Genomic DNA, 26,412 nt, shown 5'->3' on the forward strand with positions numbered 1-26,412 from the left:
TGCGACAAACGGCGGGGACGTCTACGGTTATCAATTCCCGCGTGCCTCGACGCGCGCGATTCATCGCGGCGGATGAAAGCAATATCCCTCGGAATCGATTTCTTGGCTGTCGCCGGCCGAGCGCGTTCTGGGCTTCTCGCGACAGTGATAGACTATCGCGTACCGGATCGAAAGACGGAGACATTTTCGCCGTCCCCTCTGCCTCCGCCATCACAGCCAGCTGGCCGGCAGGCCGATCGACGACGTGACTGTCGCCTCTGCCATCGTGATTCGCAATTATCGAATCCAATTTGTCCGTCAGAAAGGCGAGAGAGGGTGGCTCGAACGGGCGAACCGGGGGGAAGACCGGCGCAGCGAGAAAACGTAGAAAAAGGGTGAGCGCGGCCGATCGAAGATAGAGAAAATGACGAGGCGGACGACGTCGAAATGGATAGAGAAAGAGACCGCCACCCCGGAATTAACTCCCGCGCACCTTGCACGGTAATTACTTCGACGTTCGATCGATCTCGCGATCTCGAACGGTCGCCCGACTGCGGAATCAACCGGGCGGCGCGATAATCGCGGGCGGTCAGGTGTTTGTCCCGGTTTCGAGGCGAATTACCGACTTCCTGAACGGTCGAGTCGGCGATACGATGTAGAAATGGAGAATCGTGTCTTTGGGATCTTCTTGAGATTGTGTTTGATACTGCAACCTTTAGTTTCTTCAAATTGTCTGTAGTATAACGGAATATAAGACGTTTGCGTAGAGAAACAGATAGCTAAACTGAGAAATTCTAAAGTTAAAGACTTCGGAAGTCGTTGGAAAGCTTTAAAGTTCCTTCCGTATGCGCTTGAAAATCGATATTCCATTATCACGATAAATCCAGCCATCGAAATCATTAAGAGCAAACGGAGGACAATGAATTCGAACTAGTCGAACGAATCACCCGATACATTACGCCCGCTAACGAATGCGTTCGACTGACGGATCGCCCGAGCCCGTTCCCCCGTTCTCATATCAATATTTTCTCGAAGTCGGTCTCGAATCGAGGCAGTTCGAGGGAATCTCCTCGCCGAGCGATTCACCGGGAGCAATTTGTCCGCGGTTGAAAATCGTGAACGGGGGTGTCTGTCTTCGGGCCGCCGCGAAATCCCTTCCAGTCCCGTGAACCTCGCCACTTACGTCGATCTCACGTCGATTCGACGCTATGGAAACGCTTAATAATCGGCTGACGAGCGCCGCCGGGAGGAAGAGGGCGCTCGGAAGCCACTGCGGAACAAGGAAATTTCATGGGGAATGGCAGAGGGCTGGCGAACAGAGAACTATCTAATCGGATGCGCAAGTTCCGTCTTCGCTGCAGGACGGTCTTGTTGTTACGAAGTTCCGCGGGCAAGTGTCCGGCGATGGATGTTCAGGGTTACGCTTCCATTTAGGGCCACGGTCTTTACGGGAAAGGGAAACATTACCGGGCACTGAAATCAAACCGCATTTCGAGGGATGGCCGTGGAATCCGAATTGCTCCAAGCAACTGTATACCATTATTCGATGCTGGATATTTGTTGGAAGACGCATTGAAGATGCCTCGCTGCTTTTAAATCACTCCGAACGCTTCGTAACGTCTGTCAATTAATTTACGAGGGTGGAATTGAAATTTAAAGCGATAGGGGGGAAGAATTTATTAAAGAGTACGTCGCAACTTCTTCGTCGCAAGAAAGCTATTCGTTTAGAGACATAGATTATCGCGAATGTTTCAGTTTTATAGGATACTCGCGTCCGACTATGTACATTCTTTTCTACTTAACAGAAGCAAGAGTCTTCTTATGATTAAAGGTTCTACTTCCTCCGATAAAGGCGATGGAATCTTCGTCGATCCGATAAAAATTACAAGGGGGAAGATTGACAGAATTCTGTCTGACCAGACACGCCTTCCACCACTTAATTCCAGCAAGACATTTCCCAGAACGCCGGGCTTCCCGGCGAAAAGGAAAGTGTCCCAGCTGTCGGAACGATTCAACGCAGTGCCGTGAAAATTCCGAGCCCTCCGCGCCGCGGCCGAACACAGATAACCGGACTGCATTACACCGCGATCTATGCATACGGCCGGTAAACCGCGTACGTCCGGCGCGGATCAACCGTGGTTAAAACTGTCCGCGCAAAAGGATCCATTTAAAGCTACGAACGCGGACACGCGCGGCGAATTTCTGCCAGCGGCCCCGACCGACGCCGGAAGTATACCGGCCGCTTAATGGACAGCCCAAAGCCACGGTGAATTTTTTCAATTAATATCACCCGGGATTAGAGCGAATAAACGTTGTGTCTGCATCGGAATGTTTGCTCGAATCGAGAACGGAACGATTGAAACGAAAACCAACAGCGAGCGCGGAAAAAGGGGGAAATATCCGGGCGAAAAAAGAGCGGGACAGAAGGGAGGAAAGGAATGAGAGGGAAGAGTAAACGTGAGCGGGTTCGTTTCTGCGGCGTTCGTGTTGTCTTTGACCGCAATTGCCGGTCGCGCAACGGTAATTTCCACTGCGTGCTCACGGAATTGCCGTCGGCTCGTTACGTGCACGGGATATCACGTTGTCTTTATCGCGACGCGAGGCGCCGCGTCGTTCCCTCGCCGTTCCCGTGCGCCAGACCGCTGACGGAGAAACAATTTCTGCGACATTAGAACCTCGTCTAAATTAGCGCCGGCGGAGGGACACGCCGCGCAACTTCGAACGCCGAGTCTCTATCGCTTCCATACGGCTCGCCCCGCTGGAAGTAATCCGACGTTTCGATCCCGTCCTCGGATAACTCGGCAACAAGTAAATCGCTCCATCGACGCGGATAAACGAGCTTAATTGCGAGCCCGCGATCTCCGAGTCCCGTTGTTCCAACGTCGACGCGGCTCGGACATGAAAACCTACTTCGAGATACCGTCGCGCGGCGCCCGTGAAAATGCCGCTGATTATCGGCCCTTGGGATCGTTCAGCGAAGTCCCTCAAATATTCATGATCCTTTATGCATTAATGACGATCCGATGAGAGAGCTTCGCGCGATGGATCGCGTGCGATCTACCCTTCCGACGGAACTTTCGAGCTTCGTCGGGAACAAGGGGAATGAAATACGCGGCTCGGTGTTTCACTATCGCCCCTCCAGTATTTACCTTTAGGCGTTAACGTGTAATTTTTTAGGATCAGTCGATAGTACCGTGCGAAGAGCAACCTACTTAAAAAGACGAGTTAGCTATCGAGCGAACGAAATATAAGTCTTGCTTTCGGTTCTGGCAGATTAATAAGAAATTTATAGGAAAGCGCTAGATACTCAGAAATAAAACGAAACTGAAAGATGAACCGCTCCTCGATATAGCCTCGCGCCAAGTCCCAAACAGCCAACTCCGAGATAACACTATCCACGGGTATCGTCCGTCCACCTCGAGCATCCAGTATATCCCTGTATCCCGTAAGTGCCTCCGTTCCCCGCACATTCGTCTGCCACCCCCCATTGGACATTCATTTTTATCGTTCACGCTCGGGCGACGTTATTCGCCCGACGCGCAGCAACAGATGCGATCTCCTCGGCAGCGTTCCGCGAGGTTGCGCTCCGCCGGAATTGTCCAGGCTTATCCCGAATATTTACCGTCCGCCCCTGATTATACCGGCCTTGTCACGATGCGGTATAACACGTGGACCACGTACCAACGACACGTCCCACGGAACGTGCCGCGCGTTTCCTAACAAATGATCTTGGCCCGTCAAACGCACAGCCGGGGGGAGAAGAAGATGAGCGAGAGGGTGAGTCAGGTGGGTCGCTTAACGGGCTGCCAGATAAAAAATGACGGCTCGTCCAGGCTATTATTGCTCGGCGCGCAAAGACACACGTCGTTAGGTGTCGGCGATGGCGGCGAGAGGAAGATGGCGCGCGCGGAACGTTTACGGCTGGGACCGGGGAGGCTGACCGGGGCAACGATGGCCGTCCGTCCGGCGGCCATATATTCCTGCGTATCGTGCCGTTGCCCGGGAATTAGGAGAAAGATTGATCGCACCTATTTGCCGAAACCAAATTACAGTTCTGTTCAGCGGCCACCCTCTATCTTAGGAGCCGTTCTCGTTCACGGGGGCCTTCGACTTATTTACGAGCGGAGCTATAAATAATTAGCCGGCCTTTAATAACGTCCGCGCCGGCGCGGCGATCTATCGATGTATCGATCGGCTTCGACGGATTATTATTTATTTCCGGGCCGAATAAAAGGGATAAACGGATGATGCACGGCCCCGGGGATGCTGCCGCTGGGCTAGGGGAGGGCACGGGAGAGCGGAAAATTGTTTTCGATGATGTACGGGGGGTCTGCGCGCGGTCGGTTCATGAGGCGTAATGAAATTTCCGCGGCGGGATTTCATACGGTCTCGAGGAACCCGGGTAAATGAAACACTTACGCTGAACGGTACCAGGGAGTTCTTCACAGACGGGACCATCCACTGCTGGAACAACGACATGACCACTTGGCAGCCGACCACAACCTCCAGGATGCGTTTAATCAAGAATCTGCGGAAAGGAAACAAGAGTTGTTGGTGTTGCGCTTGGAAATTAATAGTCTCCGGGATCTTTCGATAGATTTTCTTCTAAATACTATTAGTAGTTTTAACGTTGAGAGCGAAATATCATTGTAATACGGAGAGATTATTCAAATAATTGCGAGATGAGAATTAGAGCTTCGTCTACGAATTTTTCAGAGAAATTCAACGTTACACGGTAGCCTTGCTTTAAAAGAAGGATCACCGAGGAACTTGAATTTTCTTCGTCTCCTAGGCTTCATTGAAATGGACATTTGTAATATTCCAGGATTCAGCCGGTTACACAGTAGAATTCATGGACCATGTCTGAATTTCGTCTACCAGGATATCAGCAGTTCTATACATTCGCCAGGACATTGCGTTCCGTTAATAAAATTTGCTAAAAGTTCGTCGAGGCGGAATTGCTTAGACAGCTCCGTTTCGAGAGCTGCGTGTAAAGTCTACTTCAGAAATTCGTGTGTTCGACCGTGTATTCATGAACGAAAATCATGAGAAAGGGTCTGCAGCCGAATATCGCATTACAGCGTGCACTCCGGTGTTCCGAAGGAGCCGGTTTCGACAACGAACTTCGCCCGGAATAAATGAAAACAAACAAAGTCTAATCTTCTTAATTGGATCCACTTAAATGTCCAGCGAGAATTTTTCACGAGAAACTTAAGAGCGCTCGTAAAAGTTCCGTCTCTTCCGGCAAAACTGTCGATGCGCTTAAACTGGTAAGTCGATGGATAATAAAACGTCTCGCGAACAGAGCCGAAGTAATCATCAACGTTGAACATTAATTCCGAAAACTGCTGAAACAAACAACCGGGAAACCACCGGCGGAAACGTTCGCCGCGTTTAAACAATTCGAAAGAGAATTCCGCGTCCGTGGCGTTCCGTAATTTGGCAAATTGAAGCACCGATATTTCACGAGCAACGCTCCGTGTTGTCGCTGTTGAAAAATCACAGCGCGGGGACCGGTTATTTTTTATGAAAAACTACGGGAGAGGGGAAATGTCCGTAAACACGTCTTCGGTGGAGCGAGCGAGCGAGCGAGAGGGATAGAGCGAAAGGGCGTGAGGGGGGCGGGGGGTGGACGTGGAACGGGGGTGGGGAGTCATGGGATATGACGTTTCTTTTCCAGCGCAATTTGTTCCCGGGGATTTTCGAAGCGAACAACTGCCGGTGGCAAGAAATGTCGGCCAGACAGACACGATGCACTTTCCGACAAACCCAGGGCTGCATGCATCGCGAAAATACAGCCGCGTAGACGGAAGAAAGTGTTCCATGAAAATCTCCGGGATTCCGGATACAATCGGAAGTACCAGCCGGAAGCACGGAAAGGAATACATCAACCCTGACTCCCTCCTTCCTTCCCGGTAACCACCCCCACTCCGAGGCGAGTCCATCCAAACGTACCCTCTTCTATTTTCCCAACAATAGCCCACTTAAATCTAATTTCGCGAACACTCCCGGCTCCCCAACTTTGCCGTCTTCCCTCCGTTTTCCTTCGAACGCTGCGTGTGCCACCGAAACCGAGCGAAAAAGAAGGGGCTTTACTTTTCTTGGGAAAACGAACGCGTACGCCTATGTACGAGTTGCTCCCAGGGAACGGTTATCGAGATGCGACTCGCGTTCGCGACTGTACTTTGCGTTACGTTCCGCCGGGAATTTCTGTCTATTTCGAAACTGACGAACTGGTAATTACTTATTAATTACCGAGAATGTCATTCGAACGGAGATATTTTATTAACCAATTTACGATCACTGAAAATGTAACGGGAACGAGGAAACATCTTATTTCTAATCATCGGCAACATTCAATTAAGTTCCCCTTCGCGTAGCTGGAAAATAATCGTTTCCGTTTACCTTTTCCGAATCCGCTGCGTCCGTGGAAAATTCAGCTCGTAGCACAGCGTGGGCGCCAGTATGTAGTAGTAAAGATCGCGGAGATTCAAGTTGTCCGGATATTGCACCAAGGCCGTGGGAACGCCGTCCACGTCGTGCTTCGAGTCATCGACCTCGCCTCCGTTTTGTTTCGCGCTGGAAGCTGCAACGAGAGGAATCGTATCCGCATTAGGTGGAGGAAAAAACAAATTACGGCGATGAATCACACGCGGCTGGCGTGCAACAAGGAATTCCAGGGAAGCCGTGGCGCCTTTCTCGCGCTTACCCCTTTCAGCCTTTAACGCCGGGAAAGAAACAAAAATCGAAAACCGAAAGCCAAGACGGAGTTTGATGAAAAGCTACCCGAGAAGTTACTTCCCTCGGCTCGAGAGTCACTGCTTGACGTCTCTCGGGACGTAGGACGATATAGTTTCATCTCTCCGGCGCGGAGGGAAGGGGGGAAACGTTAGAAAGTATTTAAACTTCGATCCCTCGCGCGATAAAACTTCGGATTGCTCTACGGTGATGAAAATTATTAGTTCCTGGCCCCTGTGTCGTCCGAACGTCGCACAGTTCGCTTTCTTATTGGTTGTAGGAATCGAACGTATACGCACCCCTATTCGTGGACATTAGGGTGGCTGTAAATTGAGAAAGTTTATCGCGTTATTCGCATTTACTAGAGAAAGAGACGATAAATTGTATCTAATTAAGTAGAAAGTTTGGTAGCTCAAAGGCTGGATGCTTCTGAGCGATTTCTTGGATTTGCTTCCAACAGTTCGAGACAGCCCGTGTGCCCGTGACTGCGAGTCAAATAAAAACATCAATATATTTTTCACCTGTTGATCCTGACGAGCGGCTCACGTGCCAATAAATGGGGCGCGATCGAATGCCGCATATTAAAAAATTCCAGCGCGCTCGTTCGCGCCCCATTGCCGGAAACGCGTGGAATCCTCGCGATCTCGCGGTTTCTCGCGCCGCCGGATCATCTTGCCCCGGAGCGCATTAACAACGAACGCCGCATTTACAGGAAATTCCGTGTCGGGTATTGAACACCCGCGAAAAGTTATGCCGGCAATATCGGCGAGGAATACACGGGCGCAGCTGATAATTATTCGAACGACAGACACTCTACATTTGAATTTCACCGGCTGTTTCCAGTTTGCAACGAGGCGCGTTAATTTTTCCAATATAATTCTTCCGTGTTCGTTTACTGCCGAGTCTCCGAGGAAATTCATTTAATTTTTATCGACGAACCACGCGCGGAACGCGCACCGGAACGAGCGCGAGCTCCGATCACTAAAGAAATTCTGATCGGCGAACGTTCTAATCAGCGATCGCTGGAATAATCACGAAGTATGCCATAAAGGAGGCAACGAAAGGCGAAGAAAGGCTCTGGGAAGAAGCGTCGCAGGCGGAGGGGCTCGAACAAACGAAAAAGAGGCAGCAGGAATTTCATTTGGACGAATTCTTCGGCACTTATTACGGGGCAGGGGGTGCATGGAACGTCGCCAGGCGTCTCCCGAACGTCCGTCGTCCCGGCGGCGCGGCTCGGCCCTGGTCCCGGCTCGCGAGACGTCGATTTCCGGCGTTCACAACGGTGTTTCGACGGGCCTGGTTCCGTTCGCAGCAACGAGCCGGCCGGGTCGGCCTGTTCCTCCCGGTAACAGCCGACGCAACGGAGCTTATTTGAATTCCAGATTGGATTATCCGTCGGATTTGGATAAATGAGGGGATTCTATCAGTTACCTGCTAGCGCCGGCGACGGATTAGACGCATCGACGAGAGAGAATCGCCTTCCCCCCTCTCCCGACAACCGAATAACGGAACGCTCGCGCCGATCGCTAAAATCCGGAGCGCTTCCCGTGGAATTCTCGTTCCGCCCGGGTGAAGTATTGCGGATCCATTGTGAATGGGGTCTGCGAAACTATCTTTTGGCCGACGAACTCCCGGCGAAAAGTTCCGAATACGCCGCATTTAGCGTGCGTGAACGGAATGCGGATTGTTTGCCGAGTTATTCGGTACTAATTGATTCCATTAGACGACCGAGTAATTAACACTTCATCCGTTGCCGGTCGTTTAATCGCCCTTTGCGCGTCGATCGTCGACCGAGCGCGTCTTCGAAGATTTTTCCGCGGACACCTTCACCGACAACGGATCTGTCGATCCGTTACGTTCTTCTCTAAATCAATCTTCGATTCATAGCGCAAAGATGCCGCGTAGTTGAATAAATCCCACGCAAATGAATGATCCCCGGGAAGGGGCGCCGATCAAAGGGTTGACATTTCAATATTAACACGTCCTAGGGGAAAGGCTGGGGAAAGAAATACTTTCGCAGTTGCGCGTAAGTCAGGCCTTTGAAAAGCGGCGCGGCGGAGACATGAAGAAAGGATAAGCGGTGCCATCAAAGGCCGGAATCCCGGGAAGTTGGCACCCGTGTCGGAGAGGTGCCGTTCCGAGATCGACGCGGGATCGGGACGCGGACAGGGGGTTCACGGTCGGTTCCGCTCACGGAGCAAGTAATTTCTATTTTTTTCAATCTTCAGAGGCGTCTGGGGGATCGACGTAATTTCGCCTTTGTGCCGGGGGCAGCGGCGTCGCGCGGAGGGTTCATATATATTGTAACGAGTCCCCGGCACACGGGGAGAAAAGACGATACGAGAGGTGAAACGGATGGCGGGGCAACAGGGAGTGGGGGGAAAGAGCGGCTGGCTGACGGAGAAGCGAAGAATAGAGGGCAAAGGCGAAAGGGGAGGATCCTCGCGCGCTAGGCGAACGAGAAATCTCACAAATTAAGCTTGAGCTGTACAAGAGAGACGGAAGGCTCGCCGAGCGATAGGATTGGCTGCAATCTTCGACAAGGCAATCCGGCGGACTCGTAAATTTCCCGGAACAGCGAGCGAGCCGAGCCTAACAGACCCGAACTGTCTCGATACCAGTCGGCCACAATTTCCCGGCGACATGGAGATCTAATTCTAGCAATTTATTTGCCCGATAAACTGAAGGTGTTTTCATCGGATCTCCTCGAAAACGCTCGTGATTCATTAGCCGCGGGGACGTTTCCAATCCCGGCAGCCGTCGTTTGCAGAACACTTTCCTGCTCGGCCGGATCGGATCGGGTCGGGTCGGGTCGGGTCGGGTCGGGTCGCGTCGCGTCGGGCCGTGGCTGCTGTCCGCGTACGCGATTCCCCTATCAATTGATTTAAACAATTATTGAAACCAGCAGTTGATTGGAAACTCCTTTCTTCGCTCGGCGTCGGATCCGTCCGCGAAAATTAGATCTCTCGTTCTTGTTTCGCCTCCCTGTCGCCCGTCCCTACGCTTCCCATTATTCGAAAATCCTGCAAACTAAATCCGTCCCCCGTTTACTGCTGTAATCCTTTATCTATTAATTAGTGCCGAATTGTTCTTACTTAGGATTCATCCTTAGCCGCGCACGCTTTCAGCTTCTTGTTTTGTTTCCAATTGATTATTTTGCCCCGGCGCCTCTAAACGCGGCCGGGAATTCGTGTCTGACGAGAGGACGGAACGATTGCTTCAATTATTCCGCTGCGAAATTGTAGCGCACCGGGATCGACGGGACAAGAAACGCGAATTGTTTTCGACATGTTACTTCCCGAAATTAAACCGTGAACCTTACGGCATTCCGTTGATTAATTTATTCTATCGTCTGTATTTCATCTCTGTTACCGGTGTGCAGGAATTAATCTTCGCCGGAAAATAAATTTGGACGAGCCACGCTAACTTTCCTATAGATCCGAGTGATAATTAATTTCGGGATGCAATAAACGTCGCAGGGTGTACATTAATTTACCGATTCGCCGAAGGTGCGAGGAAAAAATTAGAAATTACACGTTCGGCGAGAGACGCCCTACCCTCTTGATCTCGGTCGCATCCATCTCGAAACTACCCTCGAACAGGGGTGCGAACTTGTCGGGTTCCTGGTCTTTGCCGGGGCTGCGAAGCTCGTGATACCGGCACGTAAGAAGATTTCCGACGCGTAGGTGCTTCCGCGAACTTGGAGTATGAAAGGTTGGACGTCAACGGAGTAATAAATTAGAGGGAAATTCGTCCGACAGTGGCATTAGACTCTCTACCCACCGCTCTCTATCTTCCTCTCTCCCCGCGGCTATGATATATGACACCGCGTTTAACATCGTACTAATATTTGAAACCGTAAATGATGGGGATTTTGAGAAACGTCAGCGAAACTGCGAGACGGGCGAGGCTGCGCGATCGTAGCCCCGGAAGAAATTTGCCGGAGGAACAGTGATTACGTTGTTAAAAAAGAGAACAGAAATTTCAAACAGAATAGCAGACTGTCGAAAATAGAACGATAGGCAGATTTTGTTAACGATGCGAACGGATTTAAAAGTGACGTTCGATTGTTCGAAATTTCAAAGATTTAACAACTGAAACTCAATTGTTTGAGATTCTAATGGTTCAAGAGCAAAGTTGGATCGTTTAAAATTCAAACTGTTTGAGATTGAAACTCGATTCTTTGAAATGTAAAGTCAACTCGTTGGTAATGGTAATTTCAAGATAAACGGACACGTTTACCATCCCGAAGGTGTTAAGGAACGTGTTGACAACGGTCGCTACATTACCGAAACACTTTACATACCTCCCGATTAACGTCCAGGCCTCTCGTGAATTATTCACCGGTGTCGGGATAATAATTTCCAAAATATCGCGCATGAATATACCTCGTAGCGGGTACAACCGAAAAATATTTCCCCGAGGAGCAACAAGACTGTCCGCCAGGATCTCGCCCACTCGAATGGCAGCGAGGCACGCGAAACCATAACCGCGAGGTACGTCTGCTGAATAACAGTTGTCCCGTTTCAGCGTCAGGCCTCCTCGTCGTATAAGAATAATTTCGTGGAGCGCGGCGAAGCGACGTCGCGGCATTATTCGGAGAATCGAATCTTTCAGACGACGCGAATCTAAAATCAAATTTCCGATAACAGTGTTTCGTCGTTATAATAGCTAACATTCGAAATTCCGGCTCCAAGGAATTTCAGTGAGCACTTCGTCGACCGGTAGTTACTTAAATGCATCGAAAAAGGAGTTTCCACGATTCTTACTCTCCGAAATGTCAGCTAGACGAGTTCTGACTGGAGAGCAGACGTCCATTAGTTTTACCGCCGAAAATAGACTCGATGGCTGTTTCAGAGACGCTTTCGAAGCTTCATCGATTAGAGGTCTCGGCTATCGGTACATATTTCCATTCTCGAGTCGACGCGCCGCATTATTTTCATCCGGTGTTCATTTCCATGGAATCGGTAGAATTCGTGACTGGTTCCCGGCCGAAAGGTCTTTCCCCATTTGCTAAGAGAGACATTAAAGGAGATTGCTTATTGAAAGTAACGCGGCGGAAGGGGTAGAGAGGGCTTGAACTCGATTAGCGATCCGATCGATAAGACGACACGAAACGACGAAAAGCTTCGAGGAAAATGAGTAGAATGCGTGACTAATTCCGCTGGGGAGGGCAGCATCGTCATTATAGGATGCAATAATACGTTGCGCATTTGAAGAGGCCATGGGGAGCACGGAAATTACACAGCACATACTACGGGGAGGATTATTTGTGATCATGCCGCGGGATTAGGAAACCCGTACTCGTCGATCAAACGAGCCGATCGATTTGATCGATCGCTGCGCCGTGTGTTCTACGCGGCGCGTTGTAACCAACCCACTCTGTCCTCTATCCCGATAACTAAATTGTCTGCAAACATTTCCACAATTCCTTCTAATTTTATCACGCCACGGTAAATTCAATAACGACGAAAAACGATGTCACCGGTAATTAACCAATTATTTAAGACACGTATTGGAAAACAAATTATCCAGCGAAACTATCGTTCCATTTATTCCCATGAATACATTTCTATCGAAAACTGGAGCTTCGTTTATTAGAAAAATGCGAATCATGAAACATGTTCCTATCGAGCCACGCTATCGAATAACATGAAATTTATACCGGTTAATTATCGTCGACGTTTCAGAACAAACTTGATAGTTTCGAGTGAATTGCTAATTATTCCCCGGCGGCTGACACTAGCCGGCGATCTTTCGTCTAGGAGGAACGTAACCGTATTCAAGAGTTGAAGCCTAGCCTCGTTTCGGTCAACGAGAAACAGGAGGCCGAACGTTTCAATGACTACATTATCCCGCCTCGTGATACTTACAGTTCGACCATCCCTCAACATCTGTTCCCGGATACTTCCGGGAAAGGTATCAGCCCAGCGATGCACCATTCGCATGCATACCCCATTATGTCTTCCTACCGCATTATCTTGGCATTGATTAACGAGCCCGGACCGTGAACAAGAACTCAGGAAACGAGGGGTCCTCTGATACGACGAAATGGACTCGAACCGAATTTGCAAACAGACATCGCGGCCTGTGTACCTACCAGCCGCACTCTGTACACTGTCATCGGGGGATCCCGGGATTCTGCGACGGTTTTCGAGACCGGAATTAAAGTAGGATAAGAGCGGACGTCCGAGATATTAAGACGTAAGTAGAACCTCGGGTTTCGAGCCGAAAATTCAAATTGAAGAGGAATATTACACCGAAATTCGTTCTTCGGTTTATTCGTACGTTCGAAATATTATTCGTAGAGTGGAAACGTGTAGATTAACAATTTTTCCATGACATTTTCGAACGGAATATTTTGACTGTAACAGGACAAAAAATTGTGTAAATGGAACGGCGGTAGAAAAATGAAGTGGTAAGGGAAGAATTGAAAAAATAGGAAAGGTTTAGAGGATAAAGGTAGATGGATGAAATTTCTTTGAAAAAATTTGAAGTAGGAAGAATTCGGAAGCCCGGCGGACTGCGGATGAAAATTGTACGGCAAGAAAGGAGAGCCGGATGAAAAATTCAGAGGAAATTCTTGAAATGGAGCGATAAGTCGCGCGAAATTGATTTAAAATTCTGTTTGATTTTTCCTGGAGTGCTCTGGAGAAGTCTCCAAGCTCCTCTAAAGCGACACCGAGGAACTATAGGCGTTGTAACAGATTTCCACTGCACGGGAGAAGGCCATAACGCGTCAAAATGATACATACGGCCCTCGTAGTTCTCGTTCCTCGAGAGATCTCCGAGGGGGATGGGCACAGAGACCGCGAGGAACGCGGGAAAAAGAGAAAAGGGTTAATATTCAATGCGGTGAGTTTATCGGAGAAAAGGTCGCCGGTATAATTTGACTTCGCCGGGACTGAATAATCGATATACCGGCAGACCACTATCCAATACCCGGAAACAGAGGCGAGGCTGATCGGGAGTTCAAATTGGGTGGAAATTATTCGCCTCTTCCACTGTGGCTACGTGCCCGCGGAGAACTGGCAGAGCAGGGATGTGTGCACGCGTCGTGCTAGCCAGTGACAATACGTGAGCAACTTCAGAAGTGATCCAATAGCTTTACACAGCGACGGAATGTATTCTACGGGAGTAAATGAACCTATGAACACGGGACTTTCAGGTAGATTCGGACTGTGTTCAGATAGAACTAGTTTTCAAACAATCGCCAGTTTCAAATAATTCGAAACTCAGGAACTTTCGGGCTCATTGGTGTTTCATGCTTTAGCTTTCGATGGTTCCGAGATTGTTAATAATTCTACAACGTTCCAACGCCTCCTGGGATTTGGAAGATTCTCAAGGCGAGGATTTTTAGACTCGTCAATTTTTAAAGAGGATTCGGGAGTTGGTTGTAGATACTTTCACATTTTTGTAGAATCGCAACAAGCACAGAATAGGACTGTCTTCTGCATGTTGTAGAAACTGCGAATTTCCATGTCGAAATAGTCGCAGTCAGTTTGAATCCCGTCGCAAGTATAGTCGGAGGGAAGTGGATTTCAGGCTCGGAGAACGTGTTCCGTACGTGTGCATTAGGGGAGACAGGTATATGCGTGTCAGAGTCCAGGACGCGTGACGAATATTTACGGTCCGCTTTCTTGTCCGGCGGAATAAATTTATTAAACGCCTCCCCCGTTCCAATAAATCGAGCCAGACTTCGAGGAATCGGTCGCTGGCTCCGTTCCGTTACGTTATTCGCCTTCCCGATTAATTGGTGACAACTGCGAGTAACTAATGCGGCAATCGACAGAAAATATTTGACGCGGGATCCGCGAACACACTCTAAACTGACAGGCGAAACGCGATGTAATATTTAACCGAGCTAGATATCATTAAATTAGAGAGGAACGCCGAGCGCGAGACAAGTAGAGAAACTTTGTTTTATGTCGATGTTAATCATGCAACTATGTAAGCGTCCTAGAACTTTCGGATTGACAGAAGTTGTTCTGCACACTGTGAATTATTCACGCCGCATCGAGTCTATAAAATTAGTCAGACTCAATAGAAATATCACCGAAGTACTCTCCGCCTCGAATCAAGGCGAAAGATCGATTTATAATACATCGAGATGTTAGACAAAAATTCCGAAATTATACATAGCCACTGAAATATTCGTGTCGACTTTAAAAGCAGTGGAGTGCCGGCGCCATTTGAACGAAATCGTTCAAAATTACAATCAGAATTTCAGTGAAACTAGAAAACCTCGTTTTCATAATATAGAAGCTATCTCCGTTCCTGCCATTACAAAACGATCATTAATTCAAAGGCAGATCAAAAGAGGTTTAACCGCGAGATCATTATAGCGGATAAAACGGCTGCATAATTCAAGCAGCCTCCTCTTTCGCGATGATAGCAAATATCGCAAAACCTACTAATCCATAATCCGCGATTGCCGTGAAAGCCTCCAGGAATCCTTTGTCCCTCGCGTCGTTTAATCCGCCGCGCCGCACCGCGGGGAACCGAAATAACATATTCTTCCAGTACACAGAAAGGGTGGGATGGGGAAAAAATGCACAAAAACCGCGGTGGTGTCGTAGACAAACGTTTTCCGGTGCGCGCGTGAAATTAGGGGTCTGTGCATTCTAGCGCGAAACGATGTAAAGGGAATGCGGAACGCGTGTATATCGAAAATATTCGCGGTGCGCGTTACACGCGTTTGGAAAATAACGTTGCACGGTGTGTTCGGCCGCGATAAATTGACGTGGTCGATCGGAACCGACTGAAACGAACCGTTCCCCGACGCGTTATTACGCGACGATAAACCGATACCGAGCGTGTGCGCGCGTTTCGAGCACGGCCGAGCGCACACGCGTGCGAGACGAACAGGGAATGCGGCGGCCGACGGGGCGGCGTCTGGAGAGGGCATTAACGCGGAAGCATTGTGTACTTACACTGCAAATTGTTGTACGACAGGGACTGGCGTCGCATTCTGCCCTGGCTCGTTGCCTTTCTTCGACTGCTCAGCCGACACCACATGTTCACTTGCACGTAAGACCAGAGCTTCAGGAACAGGACGGCGTACAGCATGCACACGAACATCGCGCCGACTGCAACAACGGAGAATTAATCGTGTGTATATGTAACCGAGGCAAACTATTCTGGCAGCTTGTCCTCCGAGACTAACGTCTGCTCCTTACCTGTCGCGAGACCCCCTTGACACTGGGGACCGCGATAATCTCGTCGATCTATGCAGCTTTTGAACGCGAACGTGTTGCTATTGTGTCGCCAACGGGGGATGAGAATATCGATCGATGACTTCCAATTGAAATCTTTCGCGTTTTACTTTGCGCTAGTTAACATTGGAAACTAACTGTATCATTCGATCGTATCGAACGTTTCGTGTCTGTTTCTTGGGTCTAATAGTTTGAATCGAAGCATCGATTCGAGAGCACAAGCGGAAGAAGAACGATGGTCGAGCGAGGAATGGAATTCGCAGGAGCTGAAGTGACTGACAGCTTGAACCCGCTTCGTAACGCGATGGTAACAATGTGTTTGGAATGGAAACCATAACTGCATGCAGCTAACCAATAACTTAAACTTCGCGAATTTCGTTTCGGTAATGCGGCAGCCAGTTAAGCCTCGTTAAACTTGGATTAATCCGTCCTCGGCGAGTATTCGTGTACATTACAGTTTTCTAACTACCGAAGTTTGCCTAGTTAGCAAGACAAGCGTATCCCGTAGTTTCTGGCTGGCAACATCTCTCAAGGCTACTGATCAGGTGCCTGAAACATCTATCCTGATAATAGCCATCGCGTATTGAATGGGTAACAAACTTTACTATCGTCCTCAGCGCGAACCGTGCACGAAACCATGAATAAATCTCCCTAATTGAAATACGGATTCAAACAACTAGCCAACAATCTCATAAACGCAAAACGCAATTACCGTTTCACTCCACCGCGACACTCCGCGTTAAGAAGAATCGAAGCATCGAGAAAAGAGAGAAAAACCTGTTCAAAGACCACCTGCGACTAAAAACATCTTCACTGCAGAATAACCCAGTGAGACTGTAAATTACGACACGGAAATAATACTCGTTTCACCCCGGGAGACACTAAAAACCCCGTGCAACCCTAAAAATCTAGCGTGCCGCTAAAACATAGCAATCTTCCATTAAAAGTTACGAGGCCGCGCCGGGCCAAAAATCGACGCGCACGAATAAGAATGCGCACGGTAACGCGGCTGCGCCCCTCCCCTCCGCTGGTCGCGAAATTTATTTCTCACGGGTTCAATTAAACAAATTCCGCGGGCTCGGTGTTCGTTATCCGCGCGCCGTATTCCTTCCGGGTAAATGAAAAACACCGAATGAAAGGGAGAAGAGGGAAGCAGCATGCTGATGCACGCCGGCCGAGTACATTTTAATCATCGCAATTTCGCACGCCTCCGGGAACGTGACAGCGGATACGTCCGCATAAATGAAACCGGGGGCGGCGGCGTGTTACGCCGTGCCGCTACGTGTCCGAACGTGGCAATTAAAGGGTTTATAAAACACGATACTAAGCATTCGCTCGCTCTCCTGTGAGCCGACCTCCGCGAATTAATTTCCCCATTTTTTCTCTCTCTCTCTCTCTCTTCGTGCCCTCATCTTTCGCGTCTTTTTTTCATTGCGCGACGGCGTGACTCGTAATGATTAAGGGTTCAAAGAACTTCTTCCGCGCGAGACCGGCTCGCCTGAACGTTCGCTGACCGAGAGGATTTCACGTGGTAACACGGTTTCTTTTCCCCGTGGATAGTGCGTTTCATCGGGGGAGCCGGTCGGCGGCGTGTTTAATTATCTCCGCGGTATTTGCATCGCGATCTTAAGAATGCCGGTTATTATAATGCACCGCTGGTAACGGGCGTCGGGCTAATGGCACCGGTATATAACCGTTGACGAGGCCGAGCCTCGCATAATCCCCATATTTTCCGATATTTCCATCGAATCCGGCTGACTTCTTCTGGCCTGGATTGTTCGTATCTTAATTAAATCGCGCCTACGAGCCGCTATCCCGATCCTGGCGTGCCGAGATTCCGCGCGTTCAATGGACGCGCGTTGCCCGTCCACACGTCCGGAGACACCTCGATCAACGGAAAACAGTTTTCGTTCGTGGATCCGGCTGTTTCGGGAATATTCATTTCCAATCTAATCGTCGATTAATTCTCAGCTGTTGCGAAGGATTTATTAGGAGGACCAGCGGAGACCTAGTAGCTCGGAGCAGTTCTCACCCTGGCCTAATTCTGATTTGGTTGGATACAAATTTATTGACAGATGTAATCTGATATTAGAAGTTCCAATAATTCACAGGAAATCGAACTGTATTAAAATTTCTATTGTGTAACTCACAAAGACCTCCACAAGTTATAAATGTACAAAGACGACAATTGAAACGAGATATACTTTCAGCAGAGATAAAAATATCCAACGAATTCACTAACCAGCGAATTACGACGTTAAGATACAAGAATGCACAGTCCGTTTGTAATATTAGAGTTTCACTTTCCGTTGATTCGAGCCGTGCTATTCTGAGCGACTGTTCAAGTAAATATTCAACCGAGCGACTCTGTTGCTTGCGAAAGAAATAAGATGGCAAGTGTTTAAGGAATTAGGAAACTGCATGACGCACTGCCGCAGTTCGTCCCATTAAAGCGCGTTATACTTCCAGCCGCAAGTATCGAGTTTGTTCGAAACAGCTTCGAACAGGGCGGATATAACATGATTCTTTCGAACGTACGGTACACGGTTCCGCGGAAACATTACAGGAACGTACCATTGTAACGATATCGTTCCGTCCCGCTTCGTGCATGGTAGTTTCTCTATCGAAGAACAATACCACGCCAAGGAGAAACGTATTTTCCCGGGGAATCAGCGTGTATCAGTGCCAGGTTTTTAAACGGAATGGGAACATAACAGTTCCTGTGTACTCTTTCAATTATCTGGCCGCTGGAGCTATAAGGAAAAAGAGTCTCCAAGAGAAATATTATCGGACTGTCGCGAAGCTCTGCAAGTTTCAGGTACTACAATCGCCCCGACGTCGGCCACACTTTTCGTTGTTTAATCGGGGATGATGTGATTATTCGAACTTTCAATTAACGAACTACCGAACGATATCCCTCGTTTAACCATGTATAAACAGCGATATTTATTCTGCGATATCGAACGCGTCTAACCGATGAGTAACTTTTCTACTGGAAATCAATCTACCAAAATGATTCAGCGAAAACTACAAAACCGAGATTCATGGTACAATGATAAAGAGTGACTTATCACGCTCGACGACATAAAGGGACAAGAATCATCACGAGAGATCGCTGTCTCTATTCCCGTAGCTCCGCGCATTCCAACTTCGCGTTCGCTCAGATATCGATCTGAAACGATTCCCATGATCTCGACGAGATCAGATAGCGAAAGACATGCGTGTACACTGGCGGGAGCCTCGGTATTGTGCAGCGCTCGTCGAGATAGATTCATTTTCAACGTGCAACGCGGCACGGTGTACACGCGTCACGGCATTTGGCAATTATCTAGCCCCGAACCGGTATATTGCGTACATACATTATGCACCGGAGGGCGAGGGGGAACGGGGCGGCTCGCGCGAACTCTCGTGCGAGCGATAATCTCGAAACGGTATAAGCGACAAACAGGGACGCAGATGTACTTCCTCTCGCTCGCGATAACCTTCACGCGATCGGCGCGCGAGCGTGTTCCTTTCCAGTTTCTTTCGGGATTTCCTTCCTGGCCACATTAACATCTGATTGATCCCTCCTGATACCGCGCAACGAGAATGTTAATCCTCGGTCTGATTTACAACTGGCCTCTTTCGCCGCACGTCCGATCCTTCGGAAGGAATTAATCTCACGATGGCGGGACAATTGCGTTGCGCTAGGAATTCCGCGGCTTGATTGTTTTTTAATGGAATCCCGCGGACAGTTTTTCGATCTTGTTGATCGGGGATAGATGTGTCGGGGAAAGGACTCGAGTGGATGATAATTAGCGCGTTGAAATGCTTCTCGGGTAATTAGGTTCGACGTTTAGATGCAGTGGTAGAAACATAGGCGTCTGAATATTGCTGGATGCATTTGCTTTAAGTCGTGTTTATGCGGGATAACGTTACGAGGCATGTCTGTTCCTCGTTATATGCCGCGTTATGGAATGCCGGCGTCACGCTGTTAATATACGCTGCGAGTAGAATTAGACGACGTTGATCAGACGCGATTAAATATAACGATCCGAGAGAAAGATACCGATACACCGCCTTCATTCCTGTCTATCGTGTAGTAAATGTTTAAACATTCTCTGGTAACGTCTCGAAAAACCGATGAAACACGACCGCGTCGTTATTAATCCCTTATTCATCATGAACGAAGACTAATTAGCGCTGCTCCAGTTGCAGCACCTAATTCGGGTATCTTATTTCATCGGGGATAGGGAGCAACCCTCGCATAACGGTACGCTAGCTTGAATTCGGTGCTATATATTCAGAGCCCTAACAATAAATTCATGAAATGTCGCACAAGAATGAAATCTTATAGCGGACTATCATCCCCGATGTGAACGGGTTAAATTACCGTTCCGGAATGATGTGTGATTCGCGCGAGTTAATGAGAACGTGTAAATATATTACGCGGGACATGCTATTTTACACGGTGGCAATTAATTGACGATAAGATCGGTCGCCGGTGATACTTGGTACGAGCTTACACGCTTTCCCATTATCGCGGCATCATCCGCGGACTGGAAAACTATGGCCAGACCAAATTCGACGCATTAATTATATTCTTTTCGAATAATTTAAAGCGGGGATCGTTAAAGTGTCGCTGGTATATATTTTATGAACGGTTCAGCCGGCCACGAGGGGCTGAAACGAAATTTATGTTACCGCTGATGCCGTGCCGGAGAAAGTTGATTAGCTGCCGCGCGCAAATTAAACGTGCCGTGGTTCGCGAGCCGACCGACACCTTGGAAACTAGTTTATCGCGGATACTACGGAATTTTTTATTCCCCCCCGCCATCGTTCGATTAATACCGAACTCGGCCGGCAGCGAGGCTGACCGCGAAATTAGATTAGACACGATTAAATTCGCGAACGCGGAACGCATGCGGGCAATATCAATTTCATTTCATAATACGAGTTTAATGTTGCTTAATTCTTCATAATCCCGCAAAATCGAGCTTGTTCCCGCCGAGCGGGTTTGAAACTGCTACTGGGAGACTCGTAAAATCAAATGGACATGAAAAATTCATCGCCGGAACGCGTTCCAAGTAGAAACAGTCGACTACGCTCGGACACATCAGTCCATTAGTCGAGTTCCAGTCTCTCGTAAAGAAAACTGCATATCGCTTCGTATCGCTACCGAAACGTCCTTTTCTATTTCTGTTTTTTCAAGATCAATAGATAGAAGCCTGGGGAACGTATAAAAACACCGGTTATTCCGCGTCTATATATGAATATCCGCGATCCACTAATACCGAATCGGAACGGAGCTCCGACAAGAAATATCTCCGCGCGATCGATCAAAATCACATTTCCCGGCGCGGAATTACATCACGCCGGGAGACAAACACGATCTCGCGCCTTTTTCGCGGCCGCCAGTGGCCCCCGTGCAATTAAATTGTCACAACTCGTACGCGCGCTCGCGAGACGCCGGGTCGCAGCAGATTTACGTCGTCGAATACGGAGCGGCCCGGCTAAATTCTTTCCCTCGGCGGTATTATACGCACACGTCGATATCGTATCGACCGTCGAACAACGAACAGTTATAAACCGAAGACGAGGCGCGGAACGGGGTAAGACTATTTATATGCAAACTCGGTTCTTTCAGCGACTCGAAAACGTATCAATGATTTTATTACCCCGTTCGCGATTCAGCTGTCCGCGATAGATAAACCCGCCGGGAGATATATTGCCCGGCGGGAAACAATTTTTCCGAAAATTTTTCGAAGACACCCTCGTATTTCATTGTCAACGAAGCTGGTCGCAGGACTGCCGAAAAAAAAGTACACACACACACACACAGACACACAGGTGGCGGCGGGACGCAACGTTAACGTACAGAATTATTCAGCTGATCTCGACTGCGCATTCGACGACGAAACAGCACCGTGGCCGCATTGTGCGCGTTACGCGATGGAGGGGATCGCAACAATGGCGGAAGTTCCAGCGACGAAAATAGTTTCTCCATTTTCTTCGGCCGCTCCCGCCCGCGCTGAGGAATTGCCAGTTTTCACCTCGGACCCCATTGTCGCCCACGGTACACTTCGAGATCCGCAACTCTCGATCTCTCCGCCATCCCATTTCCCCGGCGCCCTCCCCTGTCGCCGATTTCCCACCCTCGCCCTTTTCACCTCATCCCGAGCCACGATTCCACCGCGATCCTTCTTCCCCCCTCCCACCGTCCCGGTTCGACACTGTTCCGTTCCCTCTGTCTTCCTCTTCTTCGTTCACGTTCCTTCCCTTATATATCTGTCCCGCGCTCCGATCGAGCTGATACCAGAAAAAGCAGACTGATGCATTTTGATCAGGATCCATTTCCGCGTGCCGCCTCGAACGGAAGAGACTCGGGCCCTCCCTTTCACCCTCGCTCAGGAAACGTGTCATCGAGAACGTCCTCTCTTTGGTGGCTGCCCCCACACCACCGGCGACTTAGTTTCTTCATCTTTTATAGGGCAACCTGGGGCTGGCCGTGTTTCCGAGGGAGGAATATACGGGACCGATACCGGGTTCCGTTATTAAATTACTATTCGGGGAGGAGGCAACGGTGGAGGACGTTAGGTATTCGTCAACGGCGGCGGACGCTTCGCGCGCGGGGGAATATCCAGAGGTGACTTCTGGAACACCCGGTGATCGGCGATATGCTAATGTAATAATTGAATAGGTTCACTCGTGATTTGTTCGGGGGACGACGTTCGCGGCAGGTTTCTTATTGGTGGTTTTGTAACAGCGAAGATGGTGTATGCACTGGCAGAATCAATTTGGGAAATTCATTGGAAATATTCGTTTGGTCGGTTCTTCAATGCAAATTCGAACGCGCAATAGAAAATTCGGAAGTTCTATTGAAAAATTGATGAGCGGCTGATATTGGATGGAATGTTTTATTTCCGCGATACGACAAATGTATCCCGAAGGTGACAGAATTAATGGATTTTGCAATGTGCGCGTCAGCGTTTTCAATTTTTCTCTTTGACTAGTTCTTAACGAATGGCTAAGAAGATTAGCGAGTGTACGTCGTCGGTGAGATATAGAAGAAAAATTTCAGAGGTACGCGCGCTAGTCAAGCTCCTGTCAGTAGTATATATCCGTCAGTGACCCGACACGGCGGCGCGTATACATAGAACGAACTGCATTTCAATATTTCAATACGTGTAACGTCACACTTAACCGCACTCCGCGTATAACGAATACAAATTCCTTCGGTATTTTTTAATTATTACCCGCGGCGTAGCCGTGACAGTCGGATTTATGGGCGATTTTTTCCATTAAATATAAAAGCTCATCCATTTCGAAAGTGCGTCTGGACAGGGGTCGCGGCACTGATATGGAAATACATTCGAGGGAAATTAATTACAATACAAATTTCAGGCTCAATTTCAGATTCTAAATATTGTGTACAATGAAATATACGCTTGTCACGGCGCAGCTCTCTTTCCAACCGTATCGCGCAACAAATCACTTTGATAATCCCTCGAGATACTCGAAGGTGTCGTAAAATTCTAATAAATGAAAAAAGTCTCAACTAACAAGGGAGACACTTCAGCGATAAGATAATTAGTACCAAACACTCGTTTCGATTGAGAAAGCGCAAAAATTTTGAAGCGAACCATTTAAAAAACTCGTCAAATAAAGTTTGACGACAATTAGAGGGGCATTGCTGTACTCAAAGTTTTCCTTTTAAACGCCTACTACTTAAGAATTATCTTGACGATCTTCGCATGGAACGAGACCTTCGTAAAACAGTAGACTAACTACGCGACGATTAAAACCGCAATCAACTAAAGAGGCAATACCGTAAATATCGAAGCCGTGTCGCGGAACCTTTAAGCGTAGAATGCTCGGCCTCGCCGTCAGCGGCACGCGCGCCCAAGTAAATTAATCGTTTCATCGAAAACATTAGAACTAACTGCGAATTCGCGGAACGCCGTAAACGCGTCTACGTCGAACACGGCTGCAATCTTGTTCCGCCTCGCGTGCGCGTTGCATTTGTCGCCGACAACGGCTGGGGTAGGCGGTGCAGCGTGTAGCCGACGCACCTGAGCGACGCCCCGATGTATAAATCGAGCGTGTTCCACGGAACGAAACAAAAATGGCAAAAACCGGCGAACGGCGCAGTGGGGAGGGCAACGGGAAAAAATAGAAACCCGCAAAGAGTCGCGAACGCATCGCATTCTCGATGCGACCGTAATCAGAAACGGCGGCTGCATTTCCAATCGCGCGTATTTGCCACCACTACACCGTTGGAATTTCTAAGCGGCTCGTCGTTATCGTCGATCAAGCAACCGGCAATCGAATAACCTCAACGAATAAACAAACCGTCGTTGTTCCATTAAAACGATAATCTACTTTTCATTCGAAAGTTTCTATAACTCTGCATTGCCGCTGAACTGCCATCGCATTTTTATAAACTCAATGCTTTCGACACGACAGAGTGAGTGTATCGCGCTGTTGAAACTGACGTTTCAAACAAATATTTGCTTTGGAAGATAGTAATGAAGAATTGTGTTTGACACCATCGCTTTTGACTCCGAGGCATCGCCTATGGCACATTGATCCGGATAAATGCGATTGGAACGTTTCTGTTTCTTTATGTTTATTAGGCGTTTAATTTCGCGGAGGAAGCTGCTTTGATTAAACGTATAAGTAGACATTGTTGTCCTGCTACCTTTGTGGATCAGAGAACGTTTCACCGGAGTTTACAGAAGGGACATGAAAAACGTAAAGCGCCGTAAGCAGATACGAGCGTTCCGCTCCCACCTTTCATTTTGCTTGTTTCGCCCCCCTCATCGGGTCTAAAATTTATCCTTTCAAGTTGCCGCGCGAACGAACGAAATTCACCCGGAGCGTGCACGCGACTGAATCGAATAAACCGTCGAAATTACGATTTCATAAAAATCCGTAATGTCCGGAATAAAAATGTCAAAGGCGTTTCACGGATGAAAGACGCGCGACGCAGCCCGCGCCGCTGTGAATACGTCGCCTGGAATTCTCCTCTCTTTTATTCCCCCGTCGAAACAAAAGACAACATACGGTGAAACCGATTTTCCGTCTTCCTCCGATACGCCTCTGTTCCCTCGTCCGTCTGTTTTTTCTCGCATTTTCTCAGTTTCGACGGTCCCGCGTTGGCCGTTGCCCGTTCCATTAGCGTGTCGGGAGAGTGTGATTCGGTGTCGCCGATTTTTCCATGGCCGTGGAACCCGTCGAACCCGCGGAACCCGTGCAACTCTCGGAACGTGTTCCCGGCAGCGCGCGCGATCGTAATTAACAAACTTCCGCACTATTTTCAGTCGAATTTAATTCGCGCGTAGAAACCGTGGATTAATTCGTATAGAAGATCTGCCGTTGCCATTCCCGAGAAACGTTCACGGGGAACTAGTTTACGCCAGGATTCGGCTGCCTCGGCTGTTACACACGGAAATATCGGGTCGGAAGTTGCCGGTAACCGGCGGACGGATAATTATTCCGCGAAACGACACCGCATTTCGCGCGCATTACGCGGTGACGTGAGTGACCCGTGTCAAAATCACCGTTTGCACCGGCGTCTCGATGAAACGCGCCGAGAGCAACGTGACAATGGCACATCCAGCCCCTACCAATTCCGCGTTATCGATCACGACAATCACCGATACCGTGCTTCAACTCCAACGAAATTACCGGTACGCCCGATGCGAAACGGGGAAATGCGACTTATAAAACCGTCTAGACCTGTTCGCCTGAAAATCGAGCATCGCGGGGCCCGCACTTCTGAAACGGCGAAGGACATAATGAACTCAAAAGAGCGATAAACCTCCATAGGAAATTTCATAATTTCAACCTTTCAAATTCAAAATTGAAACCTCTCGAAAGTCCAACTCTCCCAAATCTACGCATTCCTAAAACGTCGAACACCTAGTAATCACGTGGCGCTTCCGTGAAGCGAAAATACGGAGGAGATTTTTTATTCAAGAGCCCGGGGTTCCAGTAGCAAAGAAAGGATCGTATCAGTCTTTATTTTTCAAGAACGCTCGAGGATCGCCGATAAATTTCCCCGGGCGACGTGGCAGCGCGTATTCGGGCAGCCGTGGCTTTCGCGCGGCCCCGGTATATATATATGTACACCGGTATCGATCCTCGTAATTCACCAGGCCCGCGTAATTCCCTACTTATGTCCTGACAATTCCTTCGCTCGTTCCTCCGATTTCCGCGGGGTTGGGGCGCTTTCCACGGCTCTCCTCCGGGACATTCCTGATCCTGGCACCGCATCCAGTTGGCACGGGCTTGTAATCACCTCGCGGAGTTACCGTGCGTGAAGTCGGATCTTGGCAGACTGCGTGCATTCGTTTCACGTAATACCATACCGCCGCTGCGCGTGCACGTAAGGGAGCCGTTCTTTTCCGCGGCCGGACCGGCTGGAATCGCGCGGAGGATTTTCCTTTCACGCGGCCGTTGCGCGAGGCAAACGCGTGAAATCCACCGCCGAACTTAC

The 26,412-nt window shown here is 48.9% G+C and overlaps 1 protein-coding gene across 1 annotated transcript in view; it reads right to left on the bottom strand.

The window, feature by feature from the left end:
- mdy (diacylglycerol O-acyltransferase) overlaps positions 1 to 26,412 on the bottom strand; it is a 113,378-nt gene that overhangs the window by 25,554 nt on the left and 61,412 nt on the right. Inside the window, exons 6-8 of the mRNA XM_031971844.2 lie at positions 15,651 to 15,806; positions 6,385 to 6,565; positions 4,399 to 4,507 (exon numbers count right to left, since the gene is read on the bottom strand). Coding sequence (XP_031827704.1) covers positions 4,399 to 4,507; positions 6,385 to 6,565; positions 15,651 to 15,806 — 446 coding nt within the window. The remainder of the gene's footprint in view (positions 1 to 4,398; positions 4,508 to 6,384; positions 6,566 to 15,650; positions 15,807 to 26,412) is intronic.

The sequence above is a fragment of the Nomia melanderi genome, chromosome 1, assembly GCF_051020985.1.
Source record: "Nomia melanderi isolate GNS246 chromosome 1, iyNomMela1, whole genome shotgun sequence".
In the NCBI taxonomy this organism is placed as follows: domain Eukaryota; kingdom Metazoa; phylum Arthropoda; class Insecta; order Hymenoptera; family Halictidae; genus Nomia; species Nomia melanderi.